This window comes from Gadus chalcogrammus, chromosome 1, assembly GCF_026213295.1.
Source record: "Gadus chalcogrammus isolate NIFS_2021 chromosome 1, NIFS_Gcha_1.0, whole genome shotgun sequence".
Taxonomy (NCBI): Eukaryota; Metazoa; Chordata; class Actinopteri; order Gadiformes; family Gadidae; genus Gadus; species Gadus chalcogrammus.
Window position 1 is genome coordinate 21,244,525 of NC_079412.1, and position 19,832 is coordinate 21,264,356.

Consider the following 19,832-nt stretch of genomic DNA (forward strand, 5'->3'; position numbering starts at 1 on the left):
GTCTGATTAAACAAACTGAAATACGCTGGCTCTTTGGTTCTACTATCTGGTGAGTGATGTGGATGGCTCTACTTATTTAATGTTTCTTTTTTTGAGGAAATACATTTTTTGGGGCATTTGAACCTATAACAAATATTAGGAAGACGTCTCCTCCTGCGTCACCTCCTTTTTCTATATCAAAGAAGACGGCGGTAGCTGCAGTTGCATGATTGAGCCACTAGGTGTCGGCCAAACGCAAGGTTTCCCCTCTTCTAGCGACCATAATTTAGTCTATTGTGATTTTGGGCTGAGCTGAGCAATTTCTTGCTTTTAAAATTGTAAATGCACATAAATTACAATGAACACATGAATCGATCGTTATGCTCTGCGCTAGAAGGCTTAATTCTACCATGTGAATAGATCTCTCCGATCCAGGGCCGCCGATCCTCATACGCAGAGTACACAGAGCGCGTAGGGCACCAAGTACCTGGCGGGGGGCCCCTAAATGGAGGTTGCAAAAAAAATGCAATTCAATTCAATTTTATTTGTATATCCCTTAATCACCATTACCGTCTCAAAGGGCTTAACAGGCCACATGTTCTTGACACCCCCTTTTACCCAAGCCCCCACAAGGGCAAGAAAAAACTCCCTTGAAATTAGCAAGGAAGAAATCTTGAGAAGAAACGCAAAGTAGGGGATCCCTTCTTCCAGGGATGGTCAGGTGTGCAATGGGTGCCATCATTGACATACAGGTAAATACATGCACATCATATTAAAATGGTGATGGGGTGCTGACCGGTTAACCATGAGGAGAGTCCAGGCATCCAGTCCAGTCAACGCAACACGCTAGAACAGACAGAATAGTGAATTAGAACGGAAAAGTACATAGTGGGAATGTATACTGTATTAACAAAAGCACAAACAAACAAAGTGGTCTTCACTTCGCATCTGTCGTTTTCACACTCCTATGTTCCAAATGCAAGATTGTAGAGGTGCGTTTTGAGCTTTCCTTTGAATAGCTCCACAGAGTCAGCTTCCCTGATCACTGGTGGCAGCCTATTCCATAGGAAGGGGGCTCTCTGTCCAGCCGATTTATTTTTAACCTTCGGCAGTGAAAGAAGGCCAGCTCCCGAAGACCGGAGGGACCGAGACGGACTATGAGGAATGATTAGGTCCTTCAGGTAGGATGGAGATAATCCATGCAAGGCTTTATAGGTTAGCAATAGCACCTTAAAGTCTGATCTGAAAGTTATTGGTAGCCAGTGCAGAGAGGCGAGAATAGGTCTGATATGATCAAACCTTCTCGTTCTGGTCAGCAGTCTAGCTGCAGCATTCTGTACAAGCTGTAGACTTTTTGTGGTAGAGTTCGGTAGTCCCGAGAACAGTGCATTGCAATAATCCAGTCTTGATGAAACAAATGCATGAATCAGTGTCTCTGCATCCGCTGCAGATAACATTGGTCTGATTCTTGCAATGTTTCTCAGATGGAAAAAGGCAATTCTAGTTACACTTCTAACATGTTGGTCAAAGCACAGTTGAGGGTCGAACAGGACACCAAGATTTTTGACAGATGCCCTCCCCATCCCCATCCTGCCTCGCAGGATGGGGGCATCAATTTTCAAGCATCAATTTTCTCTCTAATCGATTGAATCTTATTCTCAAAGAAATCCGTGAATTCACCTGCCACGATGGAGAAGCCTACAGTCTCAGTCTGTTTCTGAGTCACTCTTCACCGTGTCAAAAAGAAACTTGGGATTGTTTCTATTCAAGTTGATGATACTGGAAAAGTATTAATCGATGCCGACGCATCAAAATGTCATGGTAATTATTACATTATTACATTACAAAATATTTAATTTAGTTATGAACAGACCCACCGTTGTTTTTTCTTAATTGTGTACCCTATCGCTCAATTCTAGCAAATTATATGTTTTTATCTAATATATAAAAATTAAAACATCTATAAAAATGGTACAGCCTTCAAAACTCTCGTGTTTTCGCTTTGTTGACCCACATATCTAGAGGGGACAAGAATGCTTAAGTGGCACATAGGGTGTATTATGATGACTTGATTAGCGATTTTGCTGCCAGAAAAAGTTGTCATGCACCTTTGTAAAGCCTCCTGCAGCTGCTGAGAATGCACAAGCAATTTAGGATTTCACACTATCCAAAAGTTACAGTTCTGCATCATGGAGGGAAAATATTTTGATGAAGACAATACTGCACTTTCAGGTAGATTTTGGGTGGATGAAAAATAGTATGTGTGTGATTGATTGTTTTGATGAATTCCCTTTATACCTTATTCATGTGCGTAATTATTTTTCGTTAATCTTTGGAGCCTGCAGTTGTTATTATTGTAATGCTGCTGTTAAAAAAGTTGTATATATTTCTTATATATTATTTATATATTACTTTATGCTGTGATGTTCTTCCTTAAACTGTCCAGTGGCCACCCTTGAATTGAACTTGGGAACTGAAAAAGAAAGAAAGAGAGAGACAGACAGAGGGATATATTCAGAGAGACACAGAGAGACAGACAGGGAGAGATATTCCGAGGGACAGAGAGAGACAGAAAGGGAGAGATATTCAGAGGGACACAGAGAGACAAGACAGGTAGAGATATTCAGAGGGACAGAGAGAGACAGAAAGGGAGAGATATTCAGAGGGACAGAGATAGACAGAAAGGGAGAGATATTCAGTGGGACAGAGATAGGCAGAAAGGGAGAGATATTCAGAGGGACAGAGTGATTCATAGAGAGCGAGAGAAGTCATATTTAGAATTGTCCCACTAGGAAAGATTTGGTTAGAGAAAGAGATGTAAATTGAATGTAAATGTGAAGGACAACAAACAATATAGACCTTTAGAGAGGGAGAGAGAGAGAGAGAGAGAGAGAGAGAGAGAGAGAGAGAGAGAGAGAGAGAGAGAGAGAGAGAGACTAGCATTTAAAAAGGTCACATATAAAATACGAAGGAATGCAAAAGCGGAAGGCAGTAGCAAAAAGAATGTCCATAGCGTACGCTATGACAAAATAGGCCTATTTTAATCAAATACCAAAAGTGTACATAATAGTGAATGGGGTGGGGACAAACCCGAGAGACACTATCCGAGTGACTTGGGGATCATATATCTATCTCGCTCTCGCTCTCACTCTCTCTCTTTCACTCTCATTCTCACTCTCACCCGCACTCTCGCTCTCTCTCTCGTTCGCCCTTTAAAAGTTAAAAATTGTACACAAACGTTAAACATGCAATTTCCGGCTTTGGGTTGAAAATACAATGGTGTGCAATAGTATCTGGTGTGGAAGCCGTAAATTGCATGTCTTGTGTAAAATAAACATTAGAAATAAATATGCAAATATGCATCAGGGTTTCCACGTCAGAGTTTCCACGCCTCCTATCCACACGGCCAGCGCAGGATCTCCAGGAATCCCTGTGGAATCCCTCTCTTATCGCACCGGGTTCCCGAGGACTCTCGCAGGGAAGTCTGCGTAGTCGTCTCTGCAAATTACGGCTTATTTACAACTCACAGGTGCTTTCTACGCCCACCGTGGAATATGGACACGCAGCCAGGTTTCAGAAGACAACATTAAGTCATCTGCCTACTACTACTACATCCCTGTGTGTTTCACCCATGTGTGCATGTTTGTTTTCATATTGACACAAATATTCAATATTTATATGTTACGACCCTTAAAGGGATTAAGGGGGAAAGGGGGAAGTTACACATTAGCTAAACCGTTTACCCGAATCAAAATAATTCCTGAATCCTGATACCTCCTGAATCCTGAATCTTTCTGAATCCTGAATCATCCTGAATCCTCCTGAATCTTCCTGAATCGCTCTCCAGAATCTTCCTGAATCCTGAATCCTAATGAATCCTGAATCCTTGTATCCTATTAAAATGTACCAGAATACAAAGATTCAGGAGGGAAGCTGAAAAAACATCAGGGTGGCCCGGAAAAAAAAGAAAACCCCAAATCCCCACCCTATCTATTGAGATAAAGACGCTAAGTACTCCAGGTTATCACAAGAAAACACAAACAAAAAGGCAGCATATTGGATATTTCAATCAATTTAGGCTATCTATTCACTTTTTTTTTACTTCATTTAATGTATACCATTTTGTTTTGCCTTACCATTTGCACTATTTAGAATTTATTTATATACCTCCGAAGGATAGGTCCAGCCACCGATCGAGGCTCCGGTTGCCTCCGTCAAATGTCTAACGGAAATATCATTGGTTTTTTGAATGATCGTACATAACAAACTCCGGGTCGTAACATATAATTATCAAATATTTGTGCCACTATTCGAAAACATACATGCACACAAGGGTGAAACACACAGGGATGATAACAGTAGTAGCTACAAGTAGTAGTAGGCAGATGACTAATGTCCAACTAATGTCCTCCGAAACCTGGCTGCGTGTCGGGATTCCACGGTGTGTGTAGAAAACACCTGTGAGGTGTAAATAACCCTTAATTTACACACGACTTTGCAGACTTCCCTGCGTGAGTCCCCATGAACCCGGTGCCATAAGAGAGGGATTCCACAGGGAATCCTGGAGATCCTGCGCTGGCTTTGTGGATAGGAGGAAACTCTGACGTGGAAACCCTGATGCATATTTGCATAGGCCTATTTATTTTTTACATTAACTAAACAGACATGCAGTTTTACGGCTTCCACACCTGATACTATAGCATAATATTGTATTTTCAACACAAAGCCGGAAATTGCATGTTTGTCGTTTGTGTAAAATTTCGGACTGCGGCTTTTTTACGACCTGACTTTAAGTGTAATATTTTTGCAGGTGGCGAAGAAGTAGCCTAAAAGCTGCGTCACGTTTTGAACTACACATTTTTTCCATCTAGTTTCGACTGGGTTTTTGGATTGTCGTTGCCGTTAAAGTAGCATTAATAATCATTTACTACTTTAACGGCACGACAATCCAAAAACCCAGTCGAAACTAGATGGAAAAACGGTGTCGTTCAAAACGTGACGCAGCTTCTACTTCTTCGCCACCTACAGAGTTTGTTATGTACCCCCACATCACGACTCACTACAATGGGTGCCCGGTCATTCAGCTGTTCAGCACCCAGGCTCTGGAACTCCCTCCCCCCACACATAAAACAGTCAGACACCATTACAACCTTCAAGTCACAACTCAAAACTCACCTGTTCAAACTCGCACACAACGTCTAACTGATCACTGTTTTGATTGTTTGTTTGTTTTGTCTTGTTTTTGTTTTATTTATTTCTTATTTCTTGTGTTTATTTATTTATTTATTTATTTTTTCCACAATGTCTTGTTTTTTTAAAACGAGTTATGATGACTATATGCTCTGTAAGGTGACCTTGGGTGTCTTGAAAGGCGCCTCTAAATTTAATGTATTATTATTATTATTATCATTCAAAAAACACATGTTATTTCCCATAGACATTTGACTGAGTGAACCGGAGGCGGGACTTATTCTTCAGAGGTCTATTGTAGATATTCCGTATTTTATTTAACCTAATATTCTCCTTATTCTACCCTGGGTCGGAGATAAACGTTATTTCAATAAAGCTGGTTTTGAATTTGAATTGACGTCAGGCGTCCCTATCTTTTAACATTCCCAGGACTAACACACCCGGTTAACAGACCACGGGAACCAGCCGTGCGCCCTAATCTAAAGTCTCCCTAACTCCTCGACTGTACAGGCTCGTCGTTCGGCTTTATGGTCCCTCCGCAAAGCCCCAAAGAACAAAGAAACCAAAGAGGGCCATAAAACGCTGCGTAGTATACTAGTTTGACGTAGAGACTTACATACTGGGATTTAAAAGCCCACTAGTTTATAGGCCTGTGGCAGACAAACAGAAATGTCAATTAGTCAGCCTATCAGGTGCTTAATACATGGGGGGTCATCTTGTTTTTGAATGCAAATTGAAAAAGTATTATCGAGAAAAAACAGGCAAGTAAAGTTTGAACGTTAAATAATGCTACGATGATCATTAGCCTACCTACCTCAAAAACCAATAAAGACATCATCTCAACAAAAGCATCAATTGTCTAGCTAGCTAACCTGCTGCTAGCACAGACCCACCGCTCTCACGCTGCTTGTTGAAAATAATGAACAATTATTTTTAGCAAACACGCAATAAATTAATATCGTAACTGAAGTAAGCTATTGATAACTTTCCAAAGCAACACTTCAGAGCCTCACTAAATAAGACCTGGATTGGTTTGTTGTTAGCGAGATGCTATCATTGTTTATCTGTTTCCAACCTGCTACCTTACTTACCCTTTGTTTAAGCAAATAGCCCTTGTTTTAATCACGCATTTTCATGTGGAAATATGTCATAAAAAGTCTGGCTACAAAGGGCAGAGAACCCCCGCTAGATGTTTGCAATATACGTTTTATTATCAAAGGACAAGGAAGGAAGAATGGGAATGGCTTGAAGGGTGATTCACAATAGAATTGAATAACCCATCCTTTCCGAATGGTCCACTGTACCCTAAAGGAGGTAAGAAAGGACACTTTGAAGCACAGATAATTCCGGGTCATTTCTATTGGGTCAAAAGAACTGCGGCAACCCATTGGATGGGAGCAGCCCCGTCCCGAGAACTGGGCTGTCCTCTCTACGTGGGGGATGAGGGGATCCCCTTAGCAGAAACAATCTCTCCTGAGACTGAAGGAGACTTTCGCACGAGAGCCAATTCCCCAGACACCTCGCAGAAGAGTCCGACTCGCCTACAGGTCCAGACTATGGATGAGCTCGGACAAAAGAGCTAAAAAAGTACATGTAACTGTGAAAGGTTACACCAATATGTCTATGGTCAAGTTCTTTGGAGTACAAACTGATTATAAGCTCTCGCAGTCCAGCATGTCCAAGCCACTGAATGACGATGAGGATACAGTTAATCAGACGGCAGACATAGGACGCCACTCAAATTCACCCCAGAGAGAATACTGCTGCTACGGGCTTCCTGGTCCCCTTCCTTTGGTTTCTTATCTAGGTTCCTTCTCTCCTACCCGAGGTTCGTCATCTAGTTTCCTCTCTCCTTATCTACTTTCCTACTCCTTCCCAATGTCCCTGCTCTCCTTCCCTACGTTCCTTCTCTAGGTTCCTTCCCGCCTTCCCCGCGGTTCCTTCTCTAGTTTGCTTCTCCCGTTCCCTAGGTTACTGCTCTCCCATCCCCCCCATTGGTTTACGGTCCTGGCTCCCCATTGGTGGGATGAGCTGACCCCTCGCCGACCCCTCGCCGACCCCTCGCCGACCCCTCGCCGACCCCTCGCCGACCCCTCGCTGACCTCAGGGCGGCAGACGCCCTTCCTGGTCTTGGCCCATGAACGAGTTGAACAGAGGACTGAGGATGGGTGACGGTGGCAGTGGAGGAACCCTCTGGCTGCCCCTGCGGTCTAGCAGCAGCGATGGAATCCCCGAGTAGAGCTTCCACCGCGTCAGCATCATGCAAATGTATCAGCTATATATGCCTGCCGGCACTGTTCACCAATACCCAATACCTCCTCAGCATACCAGAACAGCCCTTAGCAAGCTATGCTCCGCACAGAGTCCCAGATGAAGTGCATGGTTTGGCTGGTGAGTAGCTCCTGTTCCTTCTGCCTTGACAACTATTTGGCATTTTTGGATTATTTTCTGTTTGTAAAAGTGAAGGTGTTAATCTAAACGGTGTGTGTGTGTGTGTGTGTGTGTGTGTGTGTGTGTGTGTGTGTGTGTGTGTGTGTGTGTGTGTGTGTGTGTGTGTGTGTGTGTGTGTGTGTGTGTGTGTGTAGTGGCTCCTGATGCCGGTCGCCCTGGCCTTTCTGTGCTCTCAACCAAACGCCTCACGGTGCTCGCAAACAGGGTGTAAGGTGACCACCGGCCCGGTCACAACGTTCATTCACGTCGAAGATTACCACGTGCACGGCAACCCTGTGGCACCCTGGACATTAAAGTAGGTATCTGCCTGTCTGTCTGTCTGCCTGTATCACTCTTTGACTGCCTGTCTGTCTGTCTGTCTGTATGTATCACTCTGGGACTGTCTGTATCAGTATCACTTTGTGACTGTGTCTATCTGTCTCTCTGTATCAGTTTTGGGCTCCGTCTGTTTGCATCACTCTGCCTGTATTGCCGTCTTCCTACCTGTCTGTCTGCGTGTCTGTCTCACCTGTGCACCTGTCCTCTGTGATCAGCGTGACCAGAGACCACACCCGGGAGCCCAGGTCGCTGCAGGAGGCTCATTGCGGTGGCTGCCCCACGGACCCCGAGAAACTGACACCCCAGCCCGTCTGTATCGAGGTGAACGTCTTCTACCGGAACGACACCGCGCCCGACTCCTGGTGCAAGTGTCGCTGCAGCATCGCCGTGGCCTGCACCTGCGTCCCACACGAACACAAGCTACCCCCGTGCACGCCGAGGCCTAGACGAGGCAAGCGAGCCCCCCGTACGGCTGCTGCTACGGCCTCCGTCGTTGCTCCAGTTTAGCATTAGAAAAGTTAGCCCTGTTACATCGTTTGACATCACTGCGTGATACACTGTGTTTTTTATTTATAAGGTATGTACTATATATACTGTGTATATATTATACATAGTTATACATTATATTATATATGTTATTTATTCTTTCTCATTGTATGTTTTATTTTTTTAAATGAAACCTATTCTCAATTTATTTTGAAATGGAGAATAAATCTCAACTTATTAGATAGACTGCTATACAAAATATTTGTATAGGTTGGTTCGATTTTGAATGTTTTGTTGCATAATATTTATGATTAACATCAATAAAAAATTAAAAGAAAAACATAAAAACGATGTCTGGTTTGGTGTCGAGGAAGGGAGCCCCAGACATTGGTCTGGGGAAGCTGCTGTCCTTTTCTTCAGTACAAGAGGCGTGATCAATGGGAATTGTTCAAATTACGCAATTGGCTGCTTGCCGTCGTTACCCTGTCGTCATTGTGTTCAACCAGCCAATAGCGCGCCAGGGGGAAAAGACAGCTTGGTGATTGGCTCCCGCAAAAAAGTACCGAAACTAGAAAGAAATGTATTTCTCTTCTCCAGACCCTCCTGCAGGGCGAACTCAAGTCGCAGGCAGAATGGGCGGGGCTACCAAGTCTACCGCCCGCCATCAACCCTGTTCACACGAGGACGAAACATTACCCCTTTTCACCACTAGGTGGCGGTATATTACCCCTGTTCACCTGAGGGCGGAACATTACCCCTGTTCACCACTAGAGGGCGGTAAACGAAACACGTCACCAGGGCACCGGAAGCAGTATCAGACAAGGTTTTTTATATTCATCCGGGAACTTTTTCCTTCTTTCCTGTCGGCCATTTGTCTGCACGGTGAGTGCGAGTCGAGCTCTCCGCATAAATCTTCTATTTTATAACGAAACAGCGCGTAGAATCTCCCCTTTTGTGTCAGAATGAAAGACGTAAACCGTCAGCGGGGCACCGAGCCGATGCTCGGGTCCGGATGAGTCCTGGTCCCGGTTCTAAGGGGTCTGGGAGGGCGGCGGGAGTAGAGGTCTGGAGCCCCGTAGCGGTGCCACATGTCTGTGCGCCGCGGCTCCGGCGGCCGCTCCGGGGTGATGCGCGGCTCCGACCAATCAGGTCGGGGGTTGAACCCCAGCCTCGACCCGGTTAACCCCGCTGTTAAGCTTTTTTATATCCGTGAAGTCGCTCCTCCAGCCGTTAATGCGATGCACTGAAGTGGTCGATAGCATGAGCTAACCAGCGTGTTTCTCTCCATCATGCAGTTTGTTTAGTGACTGCCTGAAGCCAAGTCCTCATCATGCAGAACGACGCCGGAGAATTCGTGGACATGTATGTCCCCCGCAAGTGGTAAGGAATCGTTCATTCTAGTTAACACCTGTGATGTGTGATGGTTAGATGACCCCTGACCCCCTACCTATGATGGTTGGATGACCCCTACCTGTGATGTGTCAGGGTTTGATGACGTGTATCTAATGGCGTCTGTGGATAAAAGCTAATTGTGGGTAAATCTTATTATAAATTTAGTCTGGTGTTGACATTGCAGTGGTTAACTACTGGTTTCCCTACGAACCCACTGGGAAAACCTCATGTAGAGCTAGATCTGAATGTATTGGTCCTGGCTGTCCTGGGTTAGCGGTTGCTATCCTGTACCGCCCATCCTGACGTTGTTTTGTTCTGCAGCTCCGCCAGCAACAGAATTATTGGGGCCAAAGACCACGCCTCCATCCAGCTCAACATCGCTGAGGTAAAACATTGTTAACCAATATGTGGATCAACATGTTTATTGAAGACATTATTAATGAGATGTCTTCCTTGGTCTCATGGTTCAGTTATGTAGTGTGCGGAGGATGTTTAGTCACTATATACTTATAAATAGTGGTGAATGTAATGGAAGATGCATCATAGTCTCTATTTTCCTGCATGATGTTGTTCATTCCCTATTTAGTTTAAGGTATTGGTGTTATATTATGTTAACATTTTGTATATTTCTAACTCTTGCGTCGTGGTGCTGCAGGTTGACAAGGTGACTGGTCGCTTCAACGGTCAGTTCAAGACCTACGCCCTCTGTGGCCCCATCCGCAGAATGGTATGTACCCGGGGCCCGTCGGGGCTCATGTTCTCACCCCCGGACACAATACCCAACACGACGCGCTACCCGGCACGACGCGCTACCCCCCACGCGACGTACTACCCCAGGGTGTCCGCGCATCCTTAAAAAGTCTTGAATTCACGTTTCTAAATTGAAGGCCTTGAAAAGTCTTAGATTCGTTACAAATGTCATATGCTGGTCTTAAATACTGTAACGCAAGGTCTTAATTTTGTCGGGGCCGGACAAATAATCTTTATTTTCTCGTGGGACTTTTCAGGAAGGACATGTAGAGTGGCTTCTTTCTTGCTAGCTGCATATATAAACGATTATCTGCGTGCTTGCTAGCTAGTCTGAGGCAATGGGTAGGTGATTGAATCTCATTGAGTGACACACATGCTATGCTTGGGTTATAATACAGCGGGATCCCCCCCCTACCATCGCGTCTTTTAGGTCTTACATTTTATTCAAGGTGGTATTAAAAAGGTTTAAAAAGTCTTAAATTTGAGTTGCTGAAACCTGCAGATACCCTGCTACCCGACACACTCCCTTCCCCAACATATTCGTGACTCTTGAGTCCCTCGCCATCTTCAAGACTCATCTCTTCTCCTCTGCCTACCCCTAGATCACTCACCAACCCTAGCCCCATCAACTCTAAATTTTTTCTTGTTTATCTATTGTTGTGCCCCTATGTAAAGCGCTTTGAGTGTGAGAAAAGCGCTATATAAATTGAATCCATTATTATTATTATTACTTAAACTACCAACACGCTACACTACCCAACAGAGCGCACTACATGACATACTACACAACACCACATACTACACAACACCACATACTACACAGCCCCACTTGGAAGCAGTTGATGTGGACCAGAGCTCTAGACGGACCGAAAAAAGACGGGGGGGCCAGAGTCAGCCCCCCCGTCTCAACAAGTTCAACGAGAAGTTGTCTCTGAAAGTGTAGAAATATAAACCTTTACAAATACAATAATCTGCGTACTCTTTGAGACGCATCACGGTGCACGAGGAGCTCTCTATAGGGCGCTCAACCGCTTTGTTCTTTATTATCCGTTAGATCCTAGAACTATGATCATTATTGAAAGGATTATGGTATAAGCGCACGGCACTGCTCTTAGTTTGGCGATATTCTCTTTCAAAACCGAATGGCTTTTTGAAATAGGACGCATCTCATTCAGATGAGTCTTGGTGTAAAGACAGGACATTGGACAATATTTTACACTGTTAATTCGTTGATAACGATATTCAACACGTTTTTATATCATGGACATCATGTGGAGGTCTGTGAAATATGTGTTTGAAACTTTGTCCAATTTGTAAACGGGAGCTCTCAATGATGAATGAATCAAGCAAAAAGGGGAATATTGAACGTGATGCTTAACATCGCGGATATGATTGTGTCAGTCCATCTGACCCATATGTATTGATGTCTCTGAAACAAACTAATTCATTGGCCGGTAGGCTATGATGTCAAACGAAATGGGCAATAACAGTGAGGTTGTGTCATCACACTATTGCATTTGCAATGAATCCAACTGCATTTCGATGTAAATCCGCAGAACTCTCACTCTCTAGATGTGGTCTTTACGTCGTCTGTGTTGTTGCTCCTTGGTGCGCCTCTCTCTAAATGAACTGCATATCCCACAATCCTCAGGGAGAAGCTGATGACTCCCTCCTGAGGCTGGCCAAGACCGACAACATCGTGGCAAAGTAAGTCTGGGAGCTCCTGCCGTGAGGGCATCACTACACATCACACAAGGACTAGGAGACGTGTAGACGGCCATGCAGAAAACCTCTCGTGTTGGGGTTCATGTAGTGTCACCTCTTGTGTTGGGGTTCATGTAGTAAACCTCTTGTGTTGGGGTTCATGTAGTGAACCTCTTGTGTTGGGGTTCATGTAGTGAACCTCTTGTGTTGGGGTTCATGTAGTGAACCTCTTGTGTTGGGGTTCATGTAGTGAACCTCTCGTGTTGGGGTTCATGTAGTGAACCTCTTTGTGTGTGTGTGTGTGTGTGTGTGTGTGTGTCATGGATTTGATCTGCACTGCGTCTGATTGGCCGGTTCCTAACTTCCTGTCCTTGTCTCCCAACAGGAACTTCTGAGATGAGCCAGTGGATCCTTTGTAAAATAAAGATGTAAAAACAATACTGTGGTCCCTAGTGTGTTTTTGCTCTTATTTGCATATCTTTGAACCCTATCATCTGCCATCAAATCAAGTCCTTGGTTAGAAAGTCGATGGCTTCGGCGACGGACTGTGTATACTGGGAAAGGGTTGTCTTGTAACGAAGTGCTTGGCACTTTCTATGAACATCCTTACTCCAACGACGGGTATATTGTTTCTCATCTTACAAATGTACTTATTGTAAGTCGCTTTGGAAAAAAGCGTCTTCTAAATGTAAACGTTTACTAGAGATGAATTATTGGATTATGAAACTACAAGGGAAATACTGGTCCCTTTGCAGAAACTTCACCACTGTTGCCAGGATCCAAGAATCCTTCTTGTATTGTGTTCCCATTTCATTCTTGAAGAATGAAATGAAAATAAAACTCAGAAAACACAAGATTTGCGGAACTGGAGCTCTGAAGTCCGGGCTAAACTTCTAATCGTCAGGATGGCCAAGCAAATTGGACCTGCGCTTCACTAGAGTTGATTAAATAAGTCAAGTTTGAATTGTATGGTTACCTAAGAATTCACATTTCATTCGATGTTCAACGGATAACAATCGGCGTGTCGATACTTTTTTATTATCTTGCTGTTGAATGCAACGGTCCGTAAGAAGTTACTGGTTCAGGTTATTCTACTGATCTGCCAGCAGATGGAGTTGTTTCCTAATAAATCCCATCAGAAATACACCACGTGCTCCACTAATTTGATTTTTACGTAGATAGCTCAGCGTATGGGCTTTGATATCTCAACTCCTGAATACTCCAGTAGTAGGCTGACCTTTCACCATCCGAACAGATCATGAAACTGGTCATAAAGTCAGCCGTTTAACCACATTTAAAACACAATACGTATCACGTTATCTGGGGACAGGAAAACATTAATTGAGGTATCCCAGATATGTACAGGTATCTAGGATACCTGCAGGTAACCTAGAGCAAGATGACCTCTAACCCCTATCTGCTGCTTAATGACCTGCCTCTGTACTGTCTTACCACTACCTACACTTTAATGACCTGCCTCTGTACTGTCCAACCCCTACCTGCTCCTTAATGACCTGTCTCTGTACTGTCTAACCCCTACCTGCTCCTTAATGACCTGTCTGTTCTGTCTAACCCCTACCTGCTCCTTAATGACCTGTCTCTGTACTGTCTAACCCCTACCTGCTCCTTAATGACCTGTCTCTGTACTGTCTAACCCCTACCTGCTCCTTAATGACCTGCCTCTGTACTGTCCAACCCCTACCTGCTCCTTAATGACCTGTCTCTGTACTGTCTAACCCCTACCTGCTCCTTAATGACCTGTCTCTGTACTGTCTAACCACTACCTGCTCATTAATAACAGGTATCTGTACTGTCTATCCCCAAAATGCTCATGAAATTGATCAGTATTCCTCAAGTATTGAATAATAGAGGAGTCTGCTATCTTACATAAAATGGTTAATAGTTTCCTAATGAGTTAATTAAATCTCCAATAAGCCAGAAGCCCTTCAGTGTCTCTACCTGCTGCAGGTGCGGAGCCCCTGCGACCATCTGGACGTTGGTATTGAGCCCTGGTGACGCCTGGAGGGGGAGGTGGGGAGGGCAATAATCACGGGGGGGGGGTCGGGGTCGGGGGGGGGTCGTGGACCTGTTAGACTACACGGCCGTGGGGAAAACAACCCGCTATGTTCCCACAGTCTCTCCTGCAGCATCTCTCTCTCTCTCTCTCTCTCTCTCTCTCTCTCTCACCTGCATCACTTCTGTCTCCCTCCCCTCTCTCTTTCTCCCCCTCTCTTTCTCACCTGCATCACCTCTGTCTCTCTCTCTTTCTCTCCTACATCAGCAGTCTTCCTCTCCCTCTCTCTCTTTGTGCCTCTCACCCCTTCTCTCTCCCTCTATCCCCCTCTCTGTCTCACCCCTTCTCTCTCCCTCTATCCCCCTCTCGGTCTCACCCCTTCTCTCTCCATCTATCTCCCTCTCTGTTTCTCTATCCCTTTTATCGTTCCCTCTTTTTGCCGTCTCTTGAGCAGACGTCTTCAACTCCACCTCCTCCAGCTCACTCCTTTCTGAACTCTTCTTTTTCTCCTCTCACCTCTCTCTCTCTCTCTCTCTCTCCCCCTCTCTCCCTCTCTCTCTCTCTCTCTCTCTCTCTCCCTCTATCTCTCTCTCTCCCTCTCCCTCTTTCTCACTCTCCACCCCTCTCCTCCTCTCACCTCTATCTCTCCCCCACTCTCTCTCCCTCTCCCTCTCTCTCACTCTCCCCCACTCTCTCTCTCTCCCTCTCCCTCTCCCTCTCCCTCTCTCTCTCTCTCTCTCTCTCTCTCTCTCTCTCTCTCTCTCTCTCTCTCTCTCTCCTCTCTCTCTCTCTCTCTCTCTCTCTCTCCCTCTCCCTCTCTCTCTCTCTCTCTCTCCACCACTCTCCTCCTCTCTCTCTGACAATGTTCCCAGTCTGTCATTACATCATTTCCTCTGGGAGGGTGTCGTTATGGGTGTTGTTGTCTTGACGACACCCTATTCCGGGACCAAACCTTTGCCCTCTCCCACGGGCCGGTTGTCGTAGAACTATTAGAGAATATTAAGGCATTACAGTGCTATTAGATAATACTACAGTATTGTAGCAATACTATTAGAGAATACTACATTATTACAGTATTGTAGTACTATTATTCAAGTAGTATACCAGAGTATTACAGTATTCTAGTAGTACTGTTGGTATTCTATAGGAAACACTCGTCCTAGAATACTGTCCTAGACTCCAGTGTGATATTGTAGTCCCACTGTGCATGAATAATATATTTAATATGTGAAGAATAATAATACATAATAATAATAATAATAATAATACGTAAAGTGCAAGTAGAGCGAAGAGTCGGGTGAGTTTGAGGGCCGCCGTCGGGAAGCTAGCGTGTTCTGACATGCATGATTACATACGTGTGGAAAGACCCCCCTGTTCAACCCACACACACACACACACACACACACGCACACACACCAAAGACTAAACAAGCTTTGTCTGAACTCCTGAACAGAACAGGTAGATACATGCACTCCCATGCACATATAAGCCCCTACACACGCCCCCCCCCCCCTCCCCATACACACACACACTCGCACACAAAATGTGTGGGTGTGTGTGTGTGTGTGTGTGTGGGGGGGGTGTTTGTGTGTTTCTCTGGGGTTTATGTCTTTCCATCATCTGCTCTTCATCACTCGGCCAACCTGTCTTGGGGACAATAGAATGGGCGAGAGAGAATGTATATCGAGAGAGAGAGAGGGAGAGAATGAGGGGGGGTGGGGGGGGGGGGGGGAGAGCCTTCCTGGCGGGTGCTGAGAGTTTTATGGCAGAGATGTTTGAGGACATGAACGTACCTGCCTCTCCAAACACACACACACTTACGCAGTGCACACAAAAGCACTCTCACGCACACGCTCAGTCAGCACCTCCTCATCCTCATGCGCCACTGCACTTCAAACACATCCGCCTCAGTGTGTGTGTTTGTGTGTGTGTGTGTTTGTGCATGCCTGTGTGGTTATGTGTGTGTTTGGTTGAGAGTGAGTGTGTGTGCATACCTGCATGTGTGTGTGTGTGTGTGTGTATGTGTATGTGTGTGTCTGCCTCGAGGTGTGTGTGTGTGTGTGTGTGTGTGTGTGTGTGTGTGTGTGTGTGTGTGTGTGTGTGTGTGTGTGTGTGTGTAATGGGGGTAAAGGGGGTAATGGGGTACAATTGAAGTGGTTTCCCAGCTCCGGTGACCTCGCCCCCTACTCCACTGGATCTCCTTGGCAACCAGAATGTTGTCAGGTCAGAGTTGGGGGGGGAGAAGGTCGAGAGGAGATGGCGCTCGCGGCAGCCATCTTATCCCTCCCTTCTCGTCCATCTCCCCGTCTGGGGCCCCCCCAGCGGCTCCCAAGGCCCCGGCTGAAGTTGTACACAGCTCTCACCAGAATAAGAGGCTAGCGCCATGTAGCTTAGCTCACGGGGGGCTCTCAGCCAATAGGAGCTCCTCCACAGGACTGCATTTTCATGAGCCGCAAATAAGGGAGCGTGTCTATGTTCCCCGGGTCCTATGTTCCCCGGATTGCATGTGACCGGGGAACATAGGACCCAGTGAGCAAATCATTTTTTTCGTATGATGGTAGGGGCAAGTACCGCCTTTTTCGCCTCTGATTCGCCTGTGATTGGTTAGAATGTCTCTCCTCCGATTGGTTAGGTTTAGGGTTGACCCTCACCCTAACCGTAACCATAACCCTAAACCTGACCCTAACCCCTTTGTACCCGGGGAACATAGGGATGACCCCGCAAATAGTTGTGTACTGACTAGAATATGTGTGTGGAATTCATTGTATTTATTTGACACCATACATTTTTGGAAGATTTGACGAGAGATTTTCTCTCTTTATATATCTTGTGCGATTTTAGCGGCACCGGAAGTGAAAATCCCATTCAAATTCTGCATCGAGGTTTTGATTTAAAGCCATTATGTCGTAACCATCCAAGGTATACTTACAACGAGCCGAGAGATTGTAAATTGATGGTTTATGCACCGATAGTCAATGAAACGTTTTTTAGAAAAACCACAACGAGTGTGGTTGTCTTAGCTACCACAGTCGGTGGGAAATGGTAGATTCGCCATTGATGGACATGCAAGAAGTGATTACAGTCAGGAATGAAGGAACGTACCATATCGATGACGACATTATATACACTATTTGAAACACTATGAACACACAATATATACATACACATATTACACAACTTTTATTAACAATATAAACACTATAATAATACCAAAGGTTAAAAGTTGCAAGCACGCTTTCTGTTGGAAATCGTCGGAATAGGTTTGCAATGGTTTACGGGATGAGTAGATCCTTTACCCAGTCACAAAATTATGTGCACAGTTTTGTACCTTTGTCTTCTCTTCCGTTTTACAATTTATTTTTTGCTCCCAATCAAATGTATTATGATCACGAAAACGTGTGAGATAATTGGCTGGGTTCCAGTCTTAAAACTCTTGATATAACGATGTTCTGAAAAGTCAATGGAGAAAATGAATGTGAGATTTACTTCCGGCATTAGAGCCGTTCAAAAAAAGGGTGGTCACTGTAGCACTCTCTAGCATTAGCATTTAGCCTCTTGAAAGGAACTCGGTGGTCTGGTGATTAGCGTAGCACAGGCTAATGGTTAGCATTCCTGCTAGCTAATTGAGGAATGTGGTAGTGTGTAGGAGAGCGAGCTGCAGTGGTATTAACACCCTGTCTCCACACACACACACACACACACACACACACACACACACACACACACACACACACACACACACACACACACACACCGGGTCACATACATCTGGGAGGTGTGTGTATGGGTGCATGAGAGAGAGGGAGAGAGCGAGAGAGAGCGGGGTTGTGTTTGTGTGTGAATGAGTGCAGCTTGAACTGGAGGTTAGAGGTCGCCACATGTAAGTCAGGCGCCAGAGGAAGTGAATGTGTGACATACAGTATCACACACACACAACCACACACACACACACACACACACACACACACACACACACACACACACACACACATAAACAACATGTCTGTCGCTCTACTAGACCTGTCTTTCTGTCTCTCTCTAACCCCTAAATGTCTATATGTCCCTCTCCAACCAATACCTGTCTATCTGTCGGTCTCTAACCCCTACCTGTCTATCTGTCTGTCTCCCTAACCTGTCTACCTGTCTATCTCCCCTACAGGTCTATCTGTCTGTCTCCAAGCAGTACCTGTCTATCTGTCTGTCTCTGACCCCTACCCGTCTCTGACTCTCTATAACCACTACCTGTCTATCTGTCAGTCTCCCACCACTACCGGTTTATCTGTCTGTCTCCAACAACTACCAGTCTATCTGTCTGTCTCCCTTACCTGTCTATTTTTCTGTCGCTAACCACTACCTGACTGCCTGTCTCTCTTCTAAATCGGTGTTCCCATGTGATACCTGTGTTTCTGCTCGTTCCTGTCTTTCTCTGGGAAAGAAGTTCCAAACGATCACCTTTGAAACATCAGCTGAGCCCGTCCCACCAGCTGCTGTGTGTTTGTGGGTCTTTCATCTTCTGCAGAAATGCAAAGTGTAATTAGATGGTAGAGTTCAAACTACACATGCATTACACACACAGCAATTCACACTGCTCCACTGCCAAAGGGCTTGAGAGCAAGGCACAGTTTAATTTCCCAATGTCCAGAGAACACACAACTATTAAGTTCTACTCTCGTTAATTCATGGAGTATATGGTTCTAATAGAGTTGAATCTATTTTTATTATCGAGCGTAATCCCTTTAATAATTGTATCGTAATCTGCTGTTATATAATATAGTGTAATCTATTCTCTTCTAATCTAGTGTAATCTGTTTCGATCTAGTTTAATCTACTATGTTATAATCTAGTCGGTTCTGTTCTAATATAGTGTAATCTGTTGTGATCTAGTGTAATCTATTATGTTATAATCTAGTCGGTTCTGTTTTAATCGAGTGTAATATATTCTGTTATAATCTAGTCTGTTCGGTTATAATGCAGTGTCATCTGTTATAATATAGTGTAATCTATTCCATTATAATCTAGTGTAATCTGTTCTAATCTAGTGTATTATGTTCTGTTATAATCTAGTGTATTCTATTCTGTTATAATCTAGTCGTATTCTGTGCTAATCTAGTGTAATCTATTCTGTTATATTCTAGTATAATCTATTCTGTTATAATCTAGTGTAATCTGTTATACTCTGTTAGCGTTTGGTTGAGTTTGGCCTTCTGACTTTACCTGTAAACATGTAAATACATCTTTTGGAATAACGACGACGCACAGGAACGAGTTCCTCTGTTGAACGAAAAAGGTTTTTATTACCTGACATTGTCTTTAATTAACTTAATCAACTTCTTTATGTAGCCTAAAACTAATTGGATCAGCTGTCGAACACGTGGGCAGAAGGGAACATTTAGAAGAGAGATGAGATGATTGAAGATATTAAAGAGTGAGAGGTGAGCTGTACCTCCCTCCACCACGGGAGGCGGGCCCGACCCCGAGGGGCGGGGGGCGCCGCCGGGGGAGGCTCGAGCGCACCGCGCAGAGGTGCCGGCGGAGCGACGCAGAGCGT

General features: G+C 44.8%; 1 protein-coding gene across 1 annotated transcript; it reads left to right on the forward strand.

The window, feature by feature from the left end:
* Window positions 1–9,199: 9,199 nt before the first annotated feature.
* Window positions 9,200–12,708, forward strand: rps21 (ribosomal protein S21). Its single transcript, XM_056595597.1, has 6 exons — window positions 9,200–9,306; window positions 9,720–9,804; window positions 10,138–10,201; window positions 10,472–10,543; window positions 12,218–12,273; window positions 12,656–12,708. The coding sequence occupies exons 2-6, from the start codon at window positions 9,755–9,757 to the stop codon at window positions 12,663–12,665; spliced, it is 252 nt and encodes an 83-aa protein (XP_056451572.1). The 5' UTR covers window positions 9,200–9,306; window positions 9,720–9,754; the 3' UTR covers window positions 12,666–12,708.
* The last annotated feature ends 7,124 nt before the right edge of the window (window positions 12,709–19,832 follow it).

What these genes read in the sequence shown, in the direction of transcription:
- rps21 (XM_056595597.1), top strand. Translation starts at nt 9,755, where the DNA reads ATGCAGAACGACGCCGGAGAATTCGTGGACATGTATGTCCCCCGCAAG. An exon ending in ATGTATGTCCCCCGCAAGTG is followed by an intron (nt 9,805 to 10,137) that starts GTAAGGAATCGT and finishes TTTGTTCTGCAG; the next exon opens with CTCCGCCAGCAACAGAATTA. An exon ending in TCCAGCTCAACATCGCTGAG is followed by an intron (nt 10,202 to 10,471) that starts GTAAAACATTGT and finishes GTGGTGCTGCAG; the next exon opens with GTTGACAAGGTGACTGGTCG.